Source organism: Dermatophagoides farinae, chromosome 9 (genome assembly GCF_024713945.1).
Source record: "Dermatophagoides farinae isolate YC_2012a chromosome 9, ASM2471394v1, whole genome shotgun sequence".
Taxonomy (NCBI): Eukaryota; Metazoa; Arthropoda; class Arachnida; order Sarcoptiformes; family Pyroglyphidae; genus Dermatophagoides; species Dermatophagoides farinae.
This window is the reverse complement of record NC_134685.1, coordinates 1,891,151-1,914,534: the sequence shown is the minus strand read 5'-3', so window position 1 is coordinate 1,914,534 and position 23,384 is coordinate 1,891,151. Positions and strand designations below refer to the sequence as shown.

The following is a 23,384-nucleotide window of genomic DNA, read 5'->3' as shown; positions in this document are numbered from 1 at the left end:
AAAAAAAATTTTTCCATTCAACGAAATAAATTTCAAATCGAATCGAATGAATTGTGTGTGTGTGTGTGTTGGCTTTTTTTTAGTTAAAAGGTAAAAAAAAGTGGAGAAAAATAGTAGGAGGAGATACAAAAAAAATGATCAAGAATTCATGTCTGATTACATCATCTTTGTTCACGACATTTTCAATGTTTATTGCAAAAAGTTTTTTTTTTTTTTTTTGGTTATCATCTTGGTGTTTGATCGATCAACATTGATCAAAGTGATCGTTACCGGGGGGAAAAAAAATGCCAAGCCTTATTGTTATTAAACCAGTCGAAAAACAGGTAGACAATGATGATGGTCGGATATGAACATGAATGATATATAAACGGCTATTGAATGAATTTTTGAATTAATTTGAAAAATTTTTCTTTCTTTTTTTTTTTTGCTAGGAGCTAAAGAAAGAAAAAATAATTATCATTCAATGTACTACTAACTTAGTTATGTTAATTGATTATTTTTTTTCCTTGACATTTACCTCCTTTTTTTAAAATTTTGGAATAATTTAATATCATTGAGAAAATAATAAGAATTTTCGAAAACAACAAATAAATAATTACGCTGTGTTTATACGTTTCAAGTAAACGTTTGCAATCTGTAAACTTGGCATTGAAAATTTTGTCCTTTTATTCGCTCAACAAAAATAAATTCGCTATTTCGTGTTCGATATTGCATGGTTATTTGGTGAGAATATTCTTTATAATATAATCTCGAAATTCAATTAATTTTTTTGTTTTTGTTTTAATTTAGACCAAAGATTCATCATTCAAACAAACAAACAAACAAACAAAATGAGTTATTGGCGAAATGTTGGCCTTACATATTTGCAATTCTCAAGAATTGCCGCACAACAAGTTCGACGATCATTGAAAATTGATCAACGGCCCGATCCGATTCGGGAAACGAGTACGATCAAAATGAATAAACAAAAACCAACGGATAAATAATTACCGCATCTACATTACATTAGTTGTTGCCGATTCCTAAAACTTTTGAAATTAATTTAGTCATGCTACCAACAATTTGGAATTTATTATAATTTTTCTGGTCAATAATTTAAAAAACATTTGTCAATGAAATCAAAATAAAAAAAAATCCATTGATTTTTAAAATTTAAATTCAATTTGATTATCATTATAATATGTTTGTAGCCATCCACGAATAATTTCCAATTCTTGTTCTCTTGCTTTCAGCAAAACTTTCGGATCATTTGGTCCTTGTGAACGAAGATCTTCATGATGACAAGCACCGGGTATTTTAATTGCAATCAATGTATCCGAAAGTGTTTCCAATATACCGCCAGCACTCCATGGATCACGAAGACCATTGCTGAATATAATATTCGTTGCTGTATGGCCAATATGTTTACCACCAAACATTATTAATGCTTTATATCGTTCTGAACCGACTGCATATCTTTCTCGACAATCATCCGAAAAATCATTAAATATCCATGGTTCTGGTTCGAACATATCATTTACACCATTTGTACATAATGGTAAAACCATTTCGGTACATGCTTGAAAACTCCATGCACTAATACCTAAACGATCATTATTTTCACTAATCTGATTACATTCAGTATTGCCACTATAATTAGTATAAACAGATACACCTTTTGCTATATTCATTATCAATTGTCGATCATCAGCATCCGGTTCGGTTAGATATTGACAAACCATTTTAATAGGATATGCTGGTAATTTGGCCAAAAAATCAGATGGATTTGGATAATCAATCATTGGTAATGTTTGCCATATATCTGTTATCCAATCAATAAATGATTGTAATTGTTGTGTAGTTAATTGTTCACATAATTCAAATTGATTGGATAAAAATTTTAGTCCATCATCAGTTTTTGCTATACGACGTATTGCATTCCATGATTGTCGTATAGATTGTGAACATTTTGGTGAATAATTTTTAAAATCTTCTGTAACAATATGACTATAACCATTACAATTATAGATACCGGGAAATTGTAACACTGGTGCCGATGCAGCTAATGCACCAACACAAAGATGTGGATATTTAATACGAAACCATGATGCAAGCATACCACCATAACTACCACCAATTACAATGACTGGACTTTTTTTAGCACCAACAATTGTTCTTTTAATATCGGCAATAAAATCCGCATAATCAGCCAATGCTTGTTCGACGGTCAAATAACCGGAAAATGAAAGATTTTGTAATGATTTTTTTCCATATGGCATCGATGTACCATAATAACGATGTTCCATAAATATGATCATTGCATGAAAATCTTGTGCATTATCCCACATGAAACCGGTATTATTGGCAAAGGTAAAAATATCACCTTCATTACCGGCATAAAACCAAATAGGACCATCTGGTTGCCAATGTTCGGTCGATATCAAATAACGTTGTTCGAATGTATCATTATTTGAATAGCTAAAATGATCTACCTGAAAAATGAGAGTGAAATGATTATCATGAAAAAAAAAGAATTTTATCAATGAATTTCACTTACCTTTTGATGGAAATATTTCACTTTAAAATCTCTAGATTTCGATATTGAATTCAAACGATTTGGAATTTTAAATGCATCGATTATGAATAATGATTGTGACAAAACTATTGCGATCACCAGCAGAAAAAATGGTGAAAATTTCATCGTGATTGTTGATTCAAATGATAAACAAACAAAAAAAAATATATGCCAACACGACGTATTTTTATTTGATGTACGATCTTCTTTTTTTTTTGTTGTTATTGATCACCAATATATAACAATTAAAAAAAAATTAACAATCAAATCCAATCCAAATGTTAATGTTGATATCTAATCATCAAGATATGTGTAGTTCAAGTTGTTTAATTGATTGATTGATTTGAATAGCAAGTGATAAATATTGTCATAATCAAGGATGTTCAATGATAATAAAATAATTAAGAATATCGAACGATTGACAGCAAAAAAAAGACAGACAGACAGACAACCGAGAAAAGAAAAGAAAAGAAAAGAAAATTCAATTTTTATTCATAAAAAAAATGATAATGACAGTCAGACAAACAAATTCTGAATCTGGTGTATGGCGCCAAATTTTTTTTTCTTTTCTTTTGATATATAAATTATTAAATTATAAAATGATGAGATATTATGATAATTGAGAAACCAAAACCAAAACCAAAAAAAAAAATTGATTCTGAATTTCAATTTTTTTTTTTTGATTTCTGAAGTTTGTTTGATTGAATGATTGATTGATTGAGTAGAATCATTTATCACAGGCAAAGTCATTGTTATTGTTTTTCATCGAATAGTAGAAAAACATCCATTAATTCGATGATTGTACAGGAGAAAAAGTGTATAGGTGAATAAATGCTGCTGATGATGGTGATGGTGGTGGTAGATGCATTATTTTGGAATTTTTAAATACTGGAAATCGAAATCGATTGATGAATATATGCCAAAAAAAAAGTTTCCCATCATTAATTTATATATATTACATATTAATATCATCGGCTATAACCGAATACATGGCCACCAGAACGGAATCCAGGCGTTCTTTGTTGATTCATCATCGTTGCACTATTTTGACGTTTATAATTATAATAATTTGGTCCTAAATAGAAACAGAAAAAAAACATTAGATTTTAATTTGATTTGATTCGACACAAAACAACAGCACAAACTTGTTGATGATGATGGTGTTGTATCCAATGTTGATGGCAGACGGCCAAAAACTTTTTTACACATAAAATCCAGAAATCTTTTTGCATAAAAATCTGGTTTTGTAACTGAAATTGTTCTCTGAAAAAAGGAGGAAGAGGAAAAAAATATTAAAAAACAATACAAATCGATACACACCCACACACAAACAAACAAACTTACACCATCATATAAAATTGATTTCCATGCATGTTCAACTTTTTTAACAAGACGATAACTTTGTAATATATCAATGATGCCCATAAATAATAATAGACGTTCACCTTTACGATTCATTGCACGAATTGCACCAGCACTAATCAATAAATAAATTCAATAATTAATTCAGGCTCAACAACGAATACAAAACCAGAAAAAAATACTTACGGTAATTCATCATCATTATCATAATCAAACAATCTAACGACAATACCTTGATTCTGATAATCTTTCAATGTTTGATCATAATTATGTATACCGATCAATAATGAAAAATCCATAATTTCAAATGATTGTAATACACGACAATCACGTTGTAATGTTTCAATTAATTCATCATAAACAGGTGCTTCAAGTAATAGGCCACCTTTTGTTGGAAATGATCGTGCTACATCATCACCACCACCACCACCAGCTCCACCACCAGTACCAATACCACCACTTATAATATTCGAAGTTGCTATACCAGTGCCAGTTCCACTAGTACCACCACCACCAACACCGCCACCAATTACACCACCACCACCACCACCACCACTACCGGTTGTACTAATATTAATCTGTAGATCAGCCATTTTAGAAAAATGCGTTATCAATGCTTTGTTTTCATCATTATAATAATATTCAATAAAATCTAAATCTTTATATGTTGGTGATGTTTTTTTCAGTTCTTCACCATTTGCTTTTCTTTTATATGTTGAACCTTTTAGATCATATTTCTGATGTATCGTTATATTGGATGGTAATATATTATTCATGACAAGTATTCGAATATTCTTTCCAATACATTCATAACAATAGAGGCCAAAAAATTTCGGTAATAATGTATGTGGATTTTGACTTAGATTCTAAACGAAAAAAAAAAGAAAAAAAGAAATGAAAATTTACAATACAACCGATAATATTATACCTAAAACTCACCATATAATATCCAGGTAATAATTTTAATAAAAATTTTGCTTCCGTTTTTTCTACCGTTTTTATAATAAATTGATCATCACGTGTACGAAAAAACATTGAACCAGATGCTCCTGGATTAGATAATTCTTGTAATGATTCATTCGTTATGGATAACATAAAATCATCTGGCTGTATACGAAATAGATCACGAAAATAACGAAATGCAAACGGTGTATATGTACTGAATGTAAAATCTGTATAATGATGTGCCGGTGTAATATGTGAACCAGATTTAGGAAAATGTACGGTTTCTATTTGCATAAAATCACGCATCAATAGATCACGTTCAGGTTTTGATGCCATTGATCCAACAGAATATCCAATACCCAATTGTATTGAATACATTAATTGTGTGGATTTGATTTTTTTATACGTAACTTGTCCATCTTCATTTACACGTCTATGACCGATACGTCTTTCTTTTGATGCTATCAATGAAGGTGGTAACGGTGATGATGATGATGTTGGTGTTGTACCACCAACACCATAGCTGGATGGATTCGATTGTTGTTGACCATCCGTTTGTAATAATGATTGTGGATGCAGCTGTTGTTGATTTTTATGGCTATGAATAAATTCAGCCGATGGCTGTGGAGGTAATGATCGTCGTCGTCGTACTAATGACGATGTAGGTGATGGGGTCATTAAATGTTGATGTCGTTGTCGAAAATGTATTAAACGATCATATGGTGATGGCATTGTTGACATAATTATCGATTTAGGCATTATTAAATTATCGGCCATTGATGAATCATGATTATTCTGTATTGAATAACCTGGTTGATTGAATAATTGTTCAAATTGTGGTGGTGGTGATTGTTGTTGTTGTTGTTGTTGTATGTTTATTAGATCAGTTGTCGAGTGTGAATGTTGTCGATTTAATGATGCAGAATTTGTTGATGATCGATTATCATATGAAAACATTGTTGCCGTCATTGTTGTCGATGCTGATGATGTTTGTTGTTGTTGTTGTTGTTGCTTCGGCTGTATATGTTGACAATTGGAAATCTGCGAATCTAATGAAACTGTTGAATCTATATAATCAAAATTGATCATTTGATTCGTTTCGATTAAAAGATTATCCAGATTCGATGTCGACTGTGATGTATCAAAACGATAAGGTGGTGGTGGAATATGATCCGAAAATACTGGATCGTCAATATTATGATGACGATTTACATTTATTTCGGATACAACACGACAAATATCATCACCGTGATCAACATCACCATTGACATGGTGGCGACCAATTCTATCTAATGGTATTGATTGAAATGATGAACGAGGATTATTATCAACAACAATCAATGAATGATGATTATCAATATTATCATCGGTATCATCAACATATAATGGCGGTGTTTTTGGCGATGGTGGTGGCGGTGGTAGAGAGGTGATTGATGATGTTTTTAACGAATCATTTGTTGTAATATTGATCGCATGACCACCACCATTGGTAATATTAATATTATCATCATTATTGACCATAAACAATGATGTTAGCATACTATTTGACATTATTGGAACATCACATGATGATGGTGGTATCGTAATGGTAGGTGTTGGCGGTACAATCATATGACAATGACGATCCAAAGGAAATGTTTTATTCGAAATAAATGTTAATTGTTGACAATCGATACTATCGATATCACCATCATCATCGGTGATTGCAATATTTAAACCACTACCGGCACTACTATCGTTCGATTCTTCAAATGAATCTTGTTTTTTAATAATGGTAAAACGATTATGTTTCAAAATTGTTTGTTTCATTTGTGTTTGGCTATCACCATCTAATATAAAATTTTGTTGTTGATCATCACCATGATGATGATTCTGATCTGATGATTGTCCATTCGATAATGATGAAGAATTTATTGTGGTTGCTGTTGTTGTTGATGTTGATGATGATGATGATGCTAGTGGTGGTGGTGGTGGTGGTTGTATTGGCGATGATGATGAAGTTGTGGAATCACATGTTGAAATTTCGGGTGGAATTTTCACCATCATTGAAATGTTTTTTTTACGAAACATTACACATTTGATTAATCAATAATTGGTATGTTATCGAATTCTATTTTTTCTTAACCAAAAAAAAAAAAATTGAATTTCAACCTCAATCAACATTCACTATTGAAATAATGAGAGAAACAAAAAAAAATAACGGCAAAATGCAAAAATTCATTTCAACAATCGAATCAAGCTTGAATTTGTTTTCACCATTTTCGTTTTCAAGCATCAAAAAAAAAATTTTTATCAATCACACTTGTACTTGGAGTGATAAAAATGAATACCAATGTAAATCAAAAAAAAAAAGAAGAAATCTACGGATGTAAATGTGTAAAATAATAATGATAATGATGAATGATGGTGAACGAAAATAAAAAATAAAACAAAAAATAATCGTTTCAAGTATCGATTATTTTGTTCTGTTGATTGTAATGATGAGCGATCAAATTTTTTTTTCTCCCAGATTGATTATCGATTTTATCATTTATATATATGTTTAATGAACAACCTTCAAGCACATCATTCATTCATTTCATTTCATTTGCTTTAAAATCCATCATCATCGATATTTTTATTTGATCGATTGAATCAAGCCCCCCTTCCCATTTATTTTATCAATTTATTCGTTGTTTATTATGTCGAGGCCTATATCATCATATCATCATCATTTTCTTACTTCGTTCATCTTTTACATTTATCAACATTATATAGATTCATTAAGTTTTTCTTTCGGTCTATGGTAATATATGATTCGATGATCCGTTTTTCTTTTCTTTTTCTTTTTTTTTCTCAACAAGTTTCTTGTTTCATTCGAAGTTTATTTTATTTGAAGGTTTTTTTTTCACTGTTCACTGTTGATATTATACGACGGGGTAGTACGTGTGTGTATATTTCGATGATGATGATGATATAATCAGAACGAAAAAAAAAATGAAAGAAATATCTTAATGTACTCGATTCGAATACAGTAAAAAAAAACGAAACGAAACGAGGAATGTAAGTATTGATAATCAATAATCATTCGGTAACGTTGATGATGATGATGATAAGAAATTAAGATTGTTGACAGAAAAAATAAACAAACAAACGGATTGGAAAATAAATTTTCAAATTATTCAAACGATCAGTTTCTGATGACCGAAAAGTGAAAAAAAATGGATAAGGAGCACAATATCGTGTGTTATCTAAAAAAAAGAAAATAAAAAAAAATTCTTTAATTGAAAAACAAAAAAAAATCATCAAACCTTGATGCACACCTTCTTCTATACATGCAACCTTTCGATGTTTAAATTCAATTCGAAAAACAACAACAACAACAACAATAAAAACGGTAAACAACACACGAAGAATGTCGCAGAATCCATTTACAATGATTCAACACAATTATAATACATCATTCATTCATTGATCACCATTAAAAAGAGGAAAACAAAAATTGAACGAAAACAATAAATTCGGATAACTCGAACAACTCAACTGAACAACAATGTTCGCGAACACAAACACACACACACACTTGTTGATGCAATGTATGTTTCATTGTTGTTTGTTTAGACGTTGAATTGATTTGGAAAGAAAAACGAAAAATCCGGATTGTTGCAATATCATCATCATCATCATCATCATCCATTCATTCATCATATATAATTGTTGTTTATTGTTTGGCATTTGTTTGTTTGATCGGCATGCAATCCGCCGATTGAAACATATGAATTCACATTCATCAAGCGCAACAAGTTTTTTTGACCATATAAAAAAAAAATTTGTTTTGTCCTATCATCGATGAACGGCATCTACCGAATAGAAAATTTTTTTTCAGATGTTTTTGTTGAATTTTCATTTAAAAAAAATTCAATAAAAACATCTGATGTAATCATCATCATAATCATCGTCATTGTCATCATTATTGGTGTTTTAAATATTATCGAATGACCATGATAATTAATATTTCGTGGTGGACATTTTTCATGTCTACCATTATTCTTTTCAATGGCACCGTAATATCTACCAATGGTAAATGTTGATTGTTATTTTTTTTTGTTGTTGAAATTAATTTTCATTTTCTATTATTATGATTAGCATATGAAACCTCGAAGCAATCATCATCATTGGCGGATGAATTTTATGAAGATAATCATGACAATGATTCACCATGGTGGGATGATAAATTTTATGAAGATTCCAATACGAATGATGATTATGTTGCTAATGACGATGATCATCATCATCATCAATATTCATCATCTAACAATGATGGACCGAAAAATTTTAATCATAAACATTCGGAATGTTTAAAACGAATGTTATTATTATATAGAAAAATTGGTAAACAAATCGATCAACGATTTTGGAGAGTTATTGAAAAAAATCCAGACGATTTAATTGTTAAATTGACGTTTAAATTAAAAGAATTAAATGAATTCAACAATTATATTCGACAATTGGAAACGATTCATCAAGAAATTTTCGAATATGAAGAATCCGATAATTCCACTATTGCTAATACTACGACCACAACCAAAGAAAAACATGACAACAACAAACAAACATTTTGTAGCCAAATCCAACAGATTGATGTTCGCGTCACAAATCTTGTTCGTCGTATGGTGATTGAACCGAAAAAATCATTTCAAAACAAATGGTCATTCTCACTGCCCATCTGGTCATTATCATTACAACGATTCAATAGACGTAATCTAATCTATTATATTACACCAGTAGTAGCATTACTTATACAGATCATATTATTTATCTATTATTTCAATGTAAACATACGAAATTGTATCAATCTCATCATTATTGATCTAGTGATTACCGGTGCATTATGGAAATATTATCTGGAAAAACAGATTGAACATGAACGATCATTATCATATGGTGAATATAATCCAGATCTTATTGAATTATCGGCACAATATTTTACAGCCATATTTTCATATATAATTATGGAATTTATTGAAAAATTACAACCACAATTGCAACGAATATTCGAACAGAATATTGTTGATTCATGGAATCCAATGATTATTATGAAAAATTTTATATTATTATTCATTTCTTTTTTCATTCTTTATATGTTGTCTCCGATGATTATGCAATTTTTTTATTTACTATTGAATATTATTTTTAATAATAATCATCGCCATCAACATCATCATACAATATTGAATGGCAATGATAATAATAATAATAATGATGATCATCGATTACGTCTACAACAATCACAACAACAACAACAACAACCACAACCAATACAACATACGACCATTGTACATCAACATATTAATTTTCATAATAATCATATTGATAATCTTCATGGTTTAAATCCTAATAATCGCTTACCACCATCATCATCAACAATTTTGCCGCCATCATTGATGATGAGAATGACCAGTAATGAAAAACGATCAACAACATTAAAAGATAATAATAATGATGATGATGAAGAATATTTTTCAACCGAAGAATGATATTTTTGTTTGTTTGTTTTTTTTTTATTTTATATATGGATTCTGAAGTTTTTTTTTATTCGAATTTTATGCTTGTATATAATGTTTTGTTATATATATTAATTTTAATATTTAGAAAAAAAATGTGAATTAAATTCAAATTTTTGTTGTTGTTGTTTTTTTTTTGGCTGTTATTATTGATATAAAATATTGTATTGCATTGTTGAATAAGGAAAAAACAAAACATAAACATCAAATTTAAAAAAAAACATTTCTTAATAATCTCAAAAAGATAAAAAAAACAAACTCCGATGCCGGGAATCGAACCCGGACCGCCTGGGTACTTTTTTTTATTTTACTATTGCTTCCGGTTGAAAGCCAGAAATCCTAACCATTAGACCACATCGGAAATCGATACTTGAAAAATGCCGATGCTCGCAGTTTTCAATAAATTTCAATTGCAAGAATATTCAAAGACAAATCAAGACTTGTAATCAAATCAGTTGGATTTTTTTTTTTGAAGATTAATTTTGGTGGACACTATTTTAATGCCATTTGATTTTACTTAAAATTACCAAATATTTATAATAAAAATATAAAATAAAACAAAATATTTTAATGTATTTTGTATTTTGATTGGTGATTGTAGCAAGTATGTTGATGTGGGTGTGGGGGATGTGAATAAGATGCGATAAATCAATGAGCAATAAAAAAAAATTGGGCACTACAGCATCATATTTAAAGAAAAAAAAATTGTCAAAAGAGACAGAAGGATCAATAACATTCAAAGATGTGTGCATGTGTGTGATGATGATGATGACGATGATGATGGGATAACCAAATCAATCTATTTATGGATGTCATTCATTCATTTATATTTTATGTGAATCATATGGTCATCATATAATTATTCATCAATGTCATAATTATTATCATCATCATCGTCATTATAATATAATTATAATTATAGTATACTAATGTTTTTCCGATGTTTGACGACGATTTTGATGATGATGATGATGATGATCGATTACAACAACACTATCGATTGTTGTATCGATATTACAACAACTTTTGATTAAACATTGTTCACAATCACCATTACGATCACATGGACATTTAACAAGACATTGATTATTACAATGTTTACTTGAATGTCTACGTTGTTCACGTTCAATTTGATAATTATGATAATGATGATTATCATGATCATCATTTTTTGTCGTAAATTCTGGCTGTATGGTTATATAACGGATACCATATTTAAATTGAAGAAATTGTTTTATCTCATCAAATAAACGGCTATATTCGGCTGTATTCTGTGGTGGTAATACAATATGACATGTAACAACAATATCCGATCCATTCAAAAGCCATATATGAAATTCGTGAATATTATCAATCACCTGAAAACGATCCAATATTTCACGTTTCAATTGGACAATATTTACACCTTCCGGTATGGTTTGCATCAATATTAGAAACGTATTCTTCAATTGTGGATAGAATGTTATACATAAACTGATTGCCGTTATAATACCAATCAATGGATCGATCATTTCAACGGTTGTCAATTCCCAATATCCTTGTGTATTACCATGTTGTGCCAATGTGATTAGAAAGCTACAAAATATAACAAAACAAGGACTCAAGATTCCCTGAACGAATGATTGACAGAAACAATTTGATTTGGTTTCCGATGATGATGATTTCGGTGGCGCTGGTGATGATGGAGAAAATTCCACACGATATGCTTCATCCATCCATGATGTAGGATCCATTGTAGCTGTACGATCATTATTGCCATCAGTTGTGATTAGATCCAGATCTTCATCTGGTTCAATTTTATTACGTGGAAATGATGATGTCGTCGTTGTTGTCATCATAGATGTTTTACTAATTTTTTTTCGAATATTTTTACTTTTACTTTTACTTTTAGCTATCAGTTCCGTTCGATTTTTCGATGAAGACGATGATGATGATAAACGACGAAGTTGACATTTGGCCGTTGAAAATGAACGTTCTTTTTGTGTAGTCTGTTTATATTTCTTATCGGTCATGACGCCTGTTTGATTTTGTGATGATTAATTGATTATTTAGAGACAAGAAAAAAATCCATCATCCACATACCATTAATTGTCAATACATATAATATGTTTACGATTAAACTCCAAATACCAAAAATGAACAAAATTTTTGGATTTGTTGGACCAGAAATTTCATGTAAATGCAACAATTGTAATGCACCTTCAATGAGTAATGAAAATATCAATGCCACAATGAATGTGATTGTTGTTAACATTCCAAGTAATTCGGTTCGTACCCAGCCAAATGTATTCTTGACTGTAATTTGATTGGAAATCTAAGAAACAAATGAAAACAAAAAAATGATCAGAATAACGAAAAAAAAAATTCGAAATACAAATACCTTGTAGCAAACAACCAATAATATTGCATTGAACGAATTGAATAGATGATGATAAGCATCGGCCAATATTAACATTGAATGTACCATTTGATCGATAATCATTTCAGAAAGAAATATGACCGTTTGTAATATGATTATTCCATATAAAAGATATAATCGTGGTGGTGATCGTCTTGAATCATTATTATTATCATTTAGTTGAGCTGTTGTTGTTGTTGTCACTGCTGATGGTTCAATGATATTCTTGGAATTTTTTACATCATGTTGTTGTGAAAGTATATTATCGTCATCATCATTGAAATAATTCTGTTCATCATCATCAACAACAGTAATGTTTGTTATCGGTGGTGGAATCTCCATCACAGGATTTATTTTTTTTTTTTTTTTGAATTTATTAAATTCTTGAATTCGAATCGAATAAAGTGGATCACAACCTCAATAATAATGATGATGATGATGAAAGCGCTCGTCTAACGGTTTTTTTACATCGGAATTTTTTCTGTTTTTTTTTTCTTATTTAGTTTACTTTAACATCCACAATCACGCACATATCAATAGATTATACCACAGACGAAGATTTTGTTGCCAATAAAAAAAAAGAAATTTTCTTTCTTCATGTGTAATTTTTTTTTCTGTTCATTGTTGCTCACATTTTTTAAATCATCACAAAATCATAATCAGTGGATAAAAGATATGATGCGGATCCATGATATATGATATGAATGTAATGATGAATCAGTCGATGAATTGTTGATACGCACACACACACACAAGTCGATGATGATAGTGTGTGTGTGTGTGTGTGTGTGTGTGTGTGAAGGATCGACTTTCTTTTTGTTGTCGTCGTCGTTGTTGTTGTTGTTGTGAATAATTATTAACGATATCGATGTGATATGATGTTCGGCAATTGATTAATTTTTGATTTGATTTGATTGATCAAGCGACAAACATACACACACACACACACACACGATATTTTGACAATTTTTCTCGTAAATTTTCGATTTATTATATTATGGATATTGGATATATGGATGTTATATATTGAGATTAAAATTTCAAATGTTACTGTCATTCATTCATTTCAATTTGATCCATTAAATTATTATTCAATTCAAATAAATGTGGAAAAATAGTCGAAATAGTTGCTACCAATTCATTATAATGATCTTCATCATGTTGTGGTTGAGCAAACATGTCATTAATTTTTTTCATCGTATTTTTAATTCTTTCTGCTTCTTTAATAAATATTTTCCAAAGAGCCAAAATTTTTTTGCGAAACATTCTCTGTGGTTGCAAAATCTGACGATTGTTTGCTAGATTCATTACCATTATGTACGTTTTCTATATTTGCCAATTTCATTGTATCATCTGAATTGATCATAAATAAAAAGTATGAAATAAGAAATATATGAAGATAAATGATATCAAAATTATTATTTACCTTCATTTGATATGGACATTGTTGGATCCAAGATATCCAATTGGATTTGTTTCATCCTCGAATTCGGTTATCATTTCACAAGATTCTGTATGTTTTTCAACAATATGATCATTCATCATATTTAATTGTTTTTTGATATTTTTTATATCCTGGGCAGTGACCATTCGCTCCATAGCTATTTCATCAGAAAAATTACCCAAAAGATTGCTCATTTTTTTCTTTATAACCGATGATGGTAATCCAATCTTGAGATAATGTTCAATCAATTCTTTATGTTTTTTTGGCAATCGACAAAATTTCACATCTAATTCATGACCAACATGGGTTGTTGTCCATTTGGCAGTGTATGTGCCATTTTTGTTTCTAGTTAAACTAATCTGTGATGGACATATATTGCCAATTTTAATTGTTTTGTTAGATTTCGATGCTCTTTTTCGTTCCAATCTATTAGCCGGCATTGATCCACGACGTGAGCAAATATAATTGGCATATGTAACTTGATGATTGGAATCACGTACAATTCTTCTTGTCGAATAATTGGAGTAAGTTTCTTCTTCAGTTTTCTCCAAAAATGATTTGAACATTTGAAAATTTTCAAATTTCAAATTTTTTGTCTGAATATCGATTCCATGTGATGATTTTAAATGTGTGGATAAAGAACCGGCATATTTTTCACCACATAAACAACATTCAAACCTTTTTGATGTCTCTATATTTTCTTTATGCAATGGTGGTTGATTATTTTCTTGATGCTTTCGTTGATTATGTCTTTTAAGATTCCACGCTGAATGGAATGATTGATTACACGAATCACAAAAATAATGTTTTTTGCATTTAGTAATTTGGTCCTGAGAAGAACCATTTGAATTATTGACAACAATTTGATCCATAAATTGTTGATGATCAAGAAAATATTTTTTTTTATTGAAAAAACCAAAAAAAAAAAAAATTTAAGAATTGTGAAAAAAAGTTCGTTTAGAAAAATCGTTTAACCGTTCATATACTACGGCATAACATTTTGAGCGCCAATCGAACAAAATTTTCAAACTTTTTTTTCGTTTGTTTTGTTTGTTTCCATTTCAACCCAATTAGCTATGATGATGTGAGAATAAAAAAAAACCTACCTATTTCCACCTGAATGGTTCCAAATGAATTTTTTTTTTTCATAATTTGACTCGGCAAAATTGATGCACCCTCTCGCTCTTTCCCTATCTCTTTTCTTTTTGTTTGGCCACAATTATCAATGCTACTACTACGATGCGGTTTTTTTTTTGCTTGATGCTCTTTTTCATTTCGTTTCGCATGCATTAAATTTTTCCATTGTTTTCGTGATTCATTCGATTCGATTCGATTTTTTTTTTGTTTTTTTTTCGATTCATTTTCTCAATTGTTGGTTATTATTATCATTTCATTCAGATGGAATTGTAATTCTGATGATTGATCATTGATTGCTATAAATTAAAATTTGTTATTTATCCAAAAAAATTTTTTTTTTTTTCATCATCAGAATATCAGAATATAAAATCAATCAATCAATCAATCAATAACTATGAGCTATCGTGGTGAACGTAAACGTCGCCACAGTAGTAGTGATCATGGTGATGATTTATCATCACATGCACCACCACCACCACCATCATCATCATTATTACCGCAAAGATCCGGTGGTATTTCATCATCACCATCATCATCACCGGAATGGAATCGTTCAACATCAAATGGTGGTAGTGGTGGTGGTAATCATCATCGACGTAATCATCATTTATCATCACCAAATGATGATCGAATTGGTGGTGGTAGTCTTAGTCATGGTCATCCGCATCATCATCATCACCATCATCATCATCATCATCAACAACAACAACAACAAAGACATCGATCACCATCACCAAGATCACCTCGTTCTCCACCACCATCATTATCATCATCAAAAGTACCACCATTATCATCATCATCATCAAGACGTGCACGATCATCAAGTTATGATCCAATCAAGGTTGGCTATCCTTCAAAACAACGACAACGATCAACATCACCACCATTTCCATCTAGCCATCGACATTATGATAATCATGATAATCGTCCCCATGATCGTGCACTTGTTCGTGCCATGAATGTTAGAATTGATTTTTTTTTATTATTAGAATTTATTAATTTTAACATGATACTCTCATTTTTCAAAAAAAAAATTTCAATCAATTTTAATCTAATGATTCCATTCATATTCTATTCATTCATCAAAAAAAAATTATATAGTCAGATTTACGGCCAGCCAAAGATCATCGTAGTGATCCGGAAAAAACGTTATTTATTGGTCGTTTGAATGGTACTACTGATGAGAATACAATACGAATGGTAAGTTGATGATGTCTAATTTGTTTCATTTGTTTGATTTTTTTGTCATTTATATGCAGCATTTCGAACGATTTGGTGATATTCGATCATTGTTTTTGATTCGTGATGTATTGACCGGTGATTCACGTCGTTATGCATTCATTGAATTTCGTCGTGCAAAAGATGCTGATCGTGCATATGCTGAAGGACATAATACATTGTTGGATGGTCGTCGTATATTAGTTGATCGTGAATTAGGCCGTACAGAAAAGAATTGGAAACCAAGACGATTTGGTGGTGGTTTTGGTGGCCAAAAAGAATCTGGTCAAATGCGATTTGGTGGCCGTTCAACAATAGAACATCGTGGATTTAATAATAATAATAATAGTAATGATCATCGTAGTGGTAATGATCGTACATTTCGTACACCATTACATCATAGATCGATTGCTGCACCATATCCACAGCAATCATCATCATTCACATCACGCCGAACAAATGGTATTGATCGATATAATCGTTATGATCATCCATTGGGAGCACCCATGCATTCATCATCAACAAGATCATATAGTAATGGCCATACATCATCATCATCATCATCATATAGACATCATTCAACATCGGATCATCATAGTGGTGGTGGCGGTGGACCTATTCGTAGTAATACTGGCCGTCGTTAATCAATCAATTAATTATTAATTTTCAATTAATTAATCTCATTATTATTATTAGTTAGTTATTATAGTCATCAGATTAATCATACATCATCATGATCAAAATTCAAATTCAAATTTAAAATTTGTCAACAAGGAAAAAAAACATTCATCAAGATTTTTTTTTCGTTTTCTTTCGTTTCAAATTTTTTTTTTATTTTCTTTGTTTGTTTCAGACTAATGTAGAATAATTCATCATAATCATCATGATCAAAAAATCTGGTCAAGTTATTCATCATCATCATCATTCATTCATTCATTCTATTAACGACAATCTTACTGTATCAGTATTCTCATTCATATTCATAATGGAGAAAATTCATTCATTTTTTTTATTCAATATCTATATTTGATCTAAAATCCTCTCTATCTCATTATCTGTCTTTTTTTTGTGTACATTGTACATTGAAAAATTTTTCAACTTTTTTTTAACATTTGTATTCTCAAATCTATAATTTTTTTTTTCGTTCTAAGTAATTCAATATACATTCATAATAATCAAAATTTATAAACAACAACAACAACAACAACAAAAAATCATTATCATTTAGGCACCAACAGCACCACCACCACTATCACCTGTCACCTATCATCGATTCTTATGCACTTATTAACATCAGCAACCATTTCAAATTCATTATATTTTAATTGATAAAACATACAAAATGAAATAATGGCCACCTACTACTACTACTACTACTACGAGTAATCATCATCATCTTTGACCAATCAAATCAAATAAAAACAATATATATACAGAAAAGAATTTTGATTATTTTTATTGATTTTTAAAACCAATTCATTCATTCAGTTTCATATAGAGAAATTTTCATTCATTTCAAATGTCATCGTGATGAATCAACATGATCATCAATTATTATATGGGTAAGAAATTCGTAAGTGAATCTTTTCTTTTCTTTTTTCTTTTTTGTTTGATTCTAAATTCTATAAATATTCAGGTAAGTATTTTATTGATGATGTGATTATTTTAATTCTCTATCAAAATCAATATTTCAATAATAATAATAATAATAATAAAAATTTTGATTTTAAATAAAAACTCTACATTTGTGTATGTGTTCGTCTGTTTGGTATATATATATAGGAAACAAAATGGGAATATGGAACATGGAACATGGAACCATGGACATTATATATAGAGATATATGGTGGTGTTGTATTATGAAATTCCTATGCACTGTGTCTGTCTGTGTGTGTGTGTTCCAAAATTTTTTTTTTCGCTCATATAAAATATGCAATTTTTTGGATCGATATTCTGGATTCTACTGAGAAAACTTTTTTTTTTTTGATGATGGTTCACTTTTAAAACCAGTTCCACTACTATTTATTTCCAACATTTAATATATTCCTTGTTGTTGTTGTTGTTGTTGCTCGTTATTATTATTTTTATTATCATTCCATATCGATTATATGTGTCGTCGTCGTCGTCGTCTTTGGATTGTTGGTCGAAAAAAAAATAATCGATATCTTTTTTTTAACCAGAAATCGGTCGATTTCTTTTCTTTTTTTTTTGCCTGTTTGTTTATTGTCGTCGTCGTCTTTGTCTATGGCACAGAATCGTACAGTTTACCGTTATATATTGTAAGTGTGTATAAGTGTGTGTGTGTGTGTCTGCGTATTCCTGAAACATACTGTTCATTTATTCTATTTTTTTTTCCTTTGGTGGTCGATGAAGAATTTCTGATGAATTTTTTTGTTGTTGTTGTTGTTGTTGTTTTTTTCTGGTCGTTTTTAACGAAAGAGAAAAAAAATTGATCGATATCAAAAAAAATTCTTTGATATCGATCGGTTTTTTTTTTCATTTATAACGCAGTGATGATGTGTGTGGGTGTGCATATAAATTGGTGAAGATTATTATCATTCAATGAATGAATAAATGTTTTGAATTCAAATGAAAAATGGAATAATGATTATTAATTAATTAATTAATTAATTAATTTTTTTTTTTCACCAATGGATTTTTACAATGAAAATTCTTTAGAAAAATAGATATTTTAATCATTTTCAATGGCGATAGATGGCGCATAAGCTCCATATTTTTTTTCCTTTTCGATCGATAGTGATGGATCGATTGTGTGAGTGAAAAAAAAAAATTTGATCATTATTAAAATTCAAATTCTGGCCACCAGATGGAAACAGAAAATTCATTATTATTATTATTTTTTTTTATTTCAAAGTTCTCATCTGAATGAGTTTCGATCAATGTGTTTTTTTTCTAAAAAAAATAAATGAACAGAATTGATTTTTTTCTTTTTTTTTCTTTCTTTTGTTCGAGAAAAGAACAAATCATTTTTTTCGATAATTATTTTTCATCTACGACGATGATGATGATAATGATGACAAATTGATTGGAAAAGACAATAACAATGACAATTGTACATGATGGATAATGGCCATTATCATCATGGCCATGAATCGTTCGATAATGATGACGAAATTAATGATTATAATGATAATGACGATGATGACGATGATGCTGTGATTATAATGAATACTTGTTCAGCAACAACAACGAATATTCAATCGGAAATAATTCCCAATATTATTGAATCAAAATCTTCGAATATTTTATCATCTGTATTAGACATCCAACTTCCGTTATCATCATCAAGTTATAAAATGGCAAACACCTTGGAAACAGCGACAACAATAGCAACAACAACAATAACGACAACGGCAACGACAACGGCGACTACCAAATCATCATTCGATTCATTAAATTCAATATTGAATCCACAATTTACACAGGCATTAGCTACAGCAGCAGCAGCCGGTGGTTTTCTTATCGTACCATTGATTGTTGTCAATACGACAATGCCGACGATGACAACGACAGCGACAACGACGACCACGACGACGACTCCAACCATATCGAATAATAATGATAGCAACAACAACAACAACAACAACGAAAGTTCCATCAATGTTTCATCAATGATCCAAAAGAATCTAGTCGAGTCGCCGCCTATGAACGCCTTAAACTCCGCCTCATTATTATCATCATTATTTGGTAACTGTTCAGCAGCTGCTATCGTTGCGGCTGCTGCTGCTGCTGCTGCTTCTGCTACGGCGACTGCTTCTGGTTCTGATTCTGGTACTATTTCTGGAACAACAGCGACAACAGCAACAACAGTGCCCAAAGAAAAGACCGATCTGAAGAAAAAAACTACTAAAAAGAAAATTATAAAAAATTTCCCAAATATTCTACATCATTCATCAACGATAAACGATCAACGTCGGATGACAATTATTTCAAAGAATAAATCTGATCATCATCAGCAACAACAACAATCAATATTGTTGAACGATAATTTTAAAACATTGAATTTAAATTTAAATTTGAATTTAATCAACAACAATAGCAATAACAATAACGACGACAAAGACGACGATAACGATAGCAGATCGATAACATCACCAGGTGATGTTGTTGATGATGAATTAAGTCCACAAGATTTACGATTACCATCGGATCAGATTGTACATGAAATTGCTGTCGCTACAACACGTCCAATTTCACCGGTTAGTTTGTTTTTCTTTTTTTTTCTAATTTGATTCTGATTAAATATAAATTTTCAATCATATATAATAGATACAAGACGAACCAGATGATGATGATAATGTTTTAGTTATTGATTCGTTTCGAATATCGAAAACAAATTTCAATAGTAATAATAAATCTAAAATTCAAGATAACGAAAACGACGACAACGAAATAATGATTGATGCAACGGATTTTCGCAGTGTAATTGCTGCATCCACGACGGATACCGGACATCCACATCATCCAGCATCAGCTACAGCTACAGCTCATCATCCATATCATACACATCATCATCATGGCCATCAAACAGTTCATCCACATCATCCTCATCATCATTCACATCATCATTCAATAGCTGGTGTTAATGGGGGCACTAATGGTGGTGTTGGCCAACATCATCCACATCAAACATTAAATGGACGTATGACACCCACCGGTTTTGTACAGGCAACCGGATCATATGCAACATTAACACCATTACAGCCATTACCACCGATATCAACAATGTCGGAAAAATTTCAACATCATTATCATGCTGCAGCGGCTGCTAGTGCACATCATCATCATCATAATACGGCTCATTTACATGGTCCACATCATCCTGGTGCAGGATCACCTGCCGGTTTTACAACGGCTGCTGCATTAATGCATCATATGCATCATCATGGAATGACACAATTAGAAGCGGTTTCCGAACAACAACAACAGCAGCAACAACAACAACAACACCAGCAGCATGCTCAACAACAATACGCCCAACAATATTTAGCATCATCATCATCGTTGCAACGGAATATTCAACAACAACAACAACAACAACAAGCGACTGTTGTCGGATCAATGCTTGGATCATATTCATCTGTTGCCGGATCAAATTCACCGGTTGTTAGCCATCATCATCATAATCAACATGTATCAGCAGCGGTTGCAGCTGCTGCTGCAGCTGCAATGATTAACGGTGGTAATCCATCGGTGATAACATCCGTATCATCGGCTGCAAATGCTGCTGATTTAATTTTAGGTGGTGGTTCCGTTACCGGTGCCAGTGTTGGTGGTGGTGGTGGTGGCAGTTCATTACAATCACCATCAGATCGTGGTAGCATCAGTTCACCATGTAGTGGTGGTCCATATGATTATGCTGGAACATTAAGAGATATGTCCAGTACGATAACATCGCCATCACCAACGGCTCATTCTTCATCACCTAATGGTAGTGGTAATGGACGTGCTCAATTACATTCACCAATATCAACCATGAACAATAATAATAATAATAATAATAATATGGATTCCGGTTCCAGTAATAATAATAATAATAATAATAATAATACTAATAACAATAATGAAGAACACAGCCCCGGAAGTGTTAATGGCCGTGGAAGTGGTCAACATCAACAATTAAATTTAAATACATCAAGTCCAAGTCCACCACCATTACCAATACCTACTGTACCATTGATTAGTCATCATCATCAATTATTACTTAATCATAATCATCATCATCATCATCAACAACAGCAACAACAGCATCAACTTCAACTTCAACATCATCATCATCATCATCATCCTCATCATTCGAATAATATTGGTAATACTCATTCACAATTGATGGGTTCACCACCACCACCACCACCACCATCTAGTTCCGGTTTCTCTTTACATCATCATGCAGCAGCAGCAGCGGCAGCTGCAGCAGCTGCTGCTGCTGCATCTATTATATCACCAATAAGTTCGGTTAGTGGTGGTAAAGATATTGATGTAATTGATTCACATCATACACATCATGGAAAATATGGTTCTTCATCATCAAATCATAACGGTGGTGGTGATGGTGGTAATGTCGAAACAAATTCAATTGGTTCGGCTGCATCGACAACATCATCCACTGATGATCAAGAAGAAATCAATACAAAAGAATTGGCTCAACGTATATCGGCCGAATTGAAACGTTATAGTATACCACAGGCAATATTTGCTCAACGTGTATTATGTCGATCACAAGGAACATTATCCGATCTATTAAGAAATCCAAAACCATGGTCAAAATTGAAATCTGGTCGTGAAACTTTTCGTCGTATGCAAAAATGGTTAGAAGAACCAGAATTTCAACGTATGTCTGCATTACGTTTGGCTGGTATGTTTACTTTTTTCTTTTTTTTTTTTTTTTTTTTTTTGTTTCTTTATGTAATAATTTAAATATATAATGTACATATATTCATTGTTAAAAGAGGTTAATGGTACATATGTTATTGTTTTCTAGCCTACTGAATGAATGAATGAATGAATGAATTGAAAATCCATTTTATTGACCCGTCATTCATTTTAGATATGTGTTGATAATATCAACTTTAGAATCGATATATATAAAAATAACACTAACAGCAATATGAAACTGAATTTATTGACCGAGATTTAGGAAAAAAAACCGTATTTTTTACCACCACCACCACCATCATCATCATCATCATCATAACCGGAGAAAAAAAAGTCAATTTTATTGACCATAATAATAAAAGCAAAAGATTCTATGTCAAGTTTTTT

At 30.9% G+C, this 23,384-nt stretch overlaps 6 protein-coding genes and 1 non-coding gene across 8 annotated transcripts in view; 3 read left to right on the top strand and 4 right to left on the bottom strand.

Annotated features, from left to right (window-relative positions):
- Positions 1-1,041: 1,041 nt before the first annotated feature.
- On the bottom strand, positions 1,042-3,261 carry LOC124497867 (lysosomal Pro-X carboxypeptidase). Its single transcript, XM_047061546.2, has 2 exons — positions 2,537-3,261; positions 1,042-2,471 (listed from the first exon to the last, which is right to left on the bottom strand). Exons 1-2 carry the CDS (start codon positions 2,678-2,680, stop codon positions 1,146-1,148), a joined length of 1,470 nt encoding a protein of 489 aa, XP_046917502.2. The 5' UTR covers positions 2,681-3,261; the 3' UTR covers positions 1,042-1,145.
- On the bottom strand, positions 3,020-8,648 carry LOC124497865 (uncharacterized). Its single transcript, XM_075733797.1, has 7 exons — positions 8,152-8,648; positions 7,584-8,091; positions 4,856-6,980; positions 4,103-4,782; positions 3,899-4,031; positions 3,700-3,817; positions 3,020-3,629 (listed from the first exon to the last, which is right to left on the bottom strand). The coding sequence occupies exons 3-7, from the start codon at positions 6,929-6,931 to the stop codon at positions 3,523-3,525; spliced, it is 3,114 nt and encodes a 1,037-aa protein (XP_075589912.1). The 5' UTR covers positions 6,932-6,980; positions 7,584-8,091; positions 8,152-8,648; the 3' UTR covers positions 3,020-3,522.
- Positions 8,649-8,755: 107 nt separating this feature from the next.
- On the top strand, positions 8,756-10,377 carry LOC142597802 (uncharacterized). Its single transcript, XM_075734069.1, has 2 exons — positions 8,756-8,920; positions 8,987-10,377. The coding sequence occupies exons 1-2, from the start codon at positions 8,836-8,838 to the stop codon at positions 10,375-10,377; spliced, it is 1,476 nt and encodes a 491-aa protein (XP_075590184.1). The 5' UTR covers positions 8,756-8,835.
- A 285-nt stretch (positions 10,378-10,662) lies between these two features.
- Positions 10,663-10,765, bottom strand: TRNAE-UUC (transfer RNA glutamic acid (anticodon UUC)). The gene is made up of 2 exons: positions 10,729-10,765; positions 10,663-10,697 (listed from the first exon to the last, which is right to left on the bottom strand). It is a non-coding gene; the product is annotated as a tRNA-Glu (tRNA).
- A 193-nt stretch (positions 10,766-10,958) lies between these two features.
- Positions 10,959-15,197, bottom strand: LOC124498080 (uncharacterized). Its single transcript, XM_075733972.1, has 4 exons — positions 14,229-15,197; positions 12,785-14,155; positions 12,487-12,718; positions 10,959-12,421 (listed from the first exon to the last, which is right to left on the bottom strand). The coding sequence occupies exons 2-4, from the start codon at positions 13,142-13,144 to the stop codon at positions 11,331-11,333; spliced, it is 1,683 nt and encodes a 560-aa protein (XP_075590087.1). The 5' UTR covers positions 13,145-14,155; positions 14,229-15,197; the 3' UTR covers positions 10,959-11,330.
- A 281-nt stretch (positions 15,198-15,478) lies between these two features.
- Positions 15,479-18,041, top strand: LOC124497998 (uncharacterized). Its single transcript, XM_047061693.2, has 3 exons — positions 15,479-16,344; positions 16,485-16,583; positions 16,643-18,041. Exons 1-3 carry the CDS (start codon positions 15,778-15,780, stop codon positions 17,243-17,245), a joined length of 1,269 nt encoding a protein of 422 aa, XP_046917649.2. The 5' UTR covers positions 15,479-15,777; the 3' UTR covers positions 17,246-18,041.
- Positions 18,042-18,690: 649 nt separating this feature from the next.
- Positions 18,691-23,384, top strand: part of LOC124497738 (uncharacterized) — a 31,625-nt gene continuing 26,931 nt past the window's right edge. The window contains exons 1-3 of one of the 2 annotated variants that reach the window (XM_075733970.1): positions 18,691-18,880; positions 19,580-20,821; positions 20,892-22,977. In XM_075733970.1, coding sequence (XP_075590085.1) covers positions 19,679-20,821; positions 20,892-22,977 — 3,229 coding nt within the window. In that variant the 5' untranslated portion in view covers positions 18,691-18,880; positions 19,580-19,678. Of the gene's footprint in view, positions 18,881-19,472; positions 20,822-20,891; positions 22,978-23,384 lie in introns of those variants that run through there. The other variant, XM_075733971.1, reaches the window with a different exon arrangement.

Excerpts from the sequence above, each read along its gene's own strand:
- LOC124497867 (XM_047061546.2), bottom strand. The coding sequence starts at position 2,680 with ATGAAATTTTCACCATTTTTTCTGCTGGTGATCGCAATAGTTTTGTCA. Across the intron at positions 2,472-2,536 it reads TGAAATATTTCCATCAAAAG|GTAGATCATTTTAGCTATTC; the intron begins GTAAGTGAAATT and ends CTCATTTTTCAG.
- LOC124497865 (XM_075733797.1), bottom strand. The coding sequence starts at position 6,931 with ATGTTTCGTAAAAAAAACATTTCAATGATGGTGAAAATTCCACCCGAA. Across the intron at positions 4,783-4,855 it reads TATTACCTGGATATTATATG|AATCTAAGTCAAAATCCACA; the intron begins GTGAGTTTTAGG and ends TTTTTCGTTTAG. Across the intron at positions 3,818-3,898 it reads AATCAATTTTATATGATGGT|AGAACAATTTCAGTTACAAA; the intron begins GTAAGTTTGTTT and ends TCCTTTTTTCAG.
- LOC142597802 (XM_075734069.1), top strand. The coding sequence starts at position 8,836 with ATGACCATGATAATTAATATTTCGTGGTGGACATTTTTCATGTCTACC. Across the intron at positions 8,921-8,986 it reads CACCGTAATATCTACCAATG|CATATGAAACCTCGAAGCAA; the intron begins GTAAATGTTGAT and ends TATTATGATTAG.
- LOC124498080 (XM_075733972.1), bottom strand. The coding sequence starts at position 13,144 with ATGGAGATTCCACCACCGATAACAAACATTACTGTTGTTGATGATGAT. Across the intron at positions 12,719-12,784 it reads TATTGGTTGTTTGCTACAAG|ATTTCCAATCAAATTACAGT; the intron begins GTATTTGTATTT and ends TTTGTTTCTTAG. Across the intron at positions 12,422-12,486 it reads ATATGTATTGACAATTAATG|GCGTCATGACCGATAAGAAA; the intron begins GTATGTGGATGA and ends AAAATCAAACAG.
- LOC124497998 (XM_047061693.2), top strand. The coding sequence starts at position 15,778 with ATGAGCTATCGTGGTGAACGTAAACGTCGCCACAGTAGTAGTGATCAT. Across the intron at positions 16,345-16,484 it reads CACTTGTTCGTGCCATGAAT|TCAGATTTACGGCCAGCCAA; the intron begins GTTAGAATTGAT and ends AAAATTATATAG. Across the intron at positions 16,584-16,642 it reads ATGAGAATACAATACGAATG|CATTTCGAACGATTTGGTGA; the intron begins GTAAGTTGATGA and ends ATTTATATGCAG.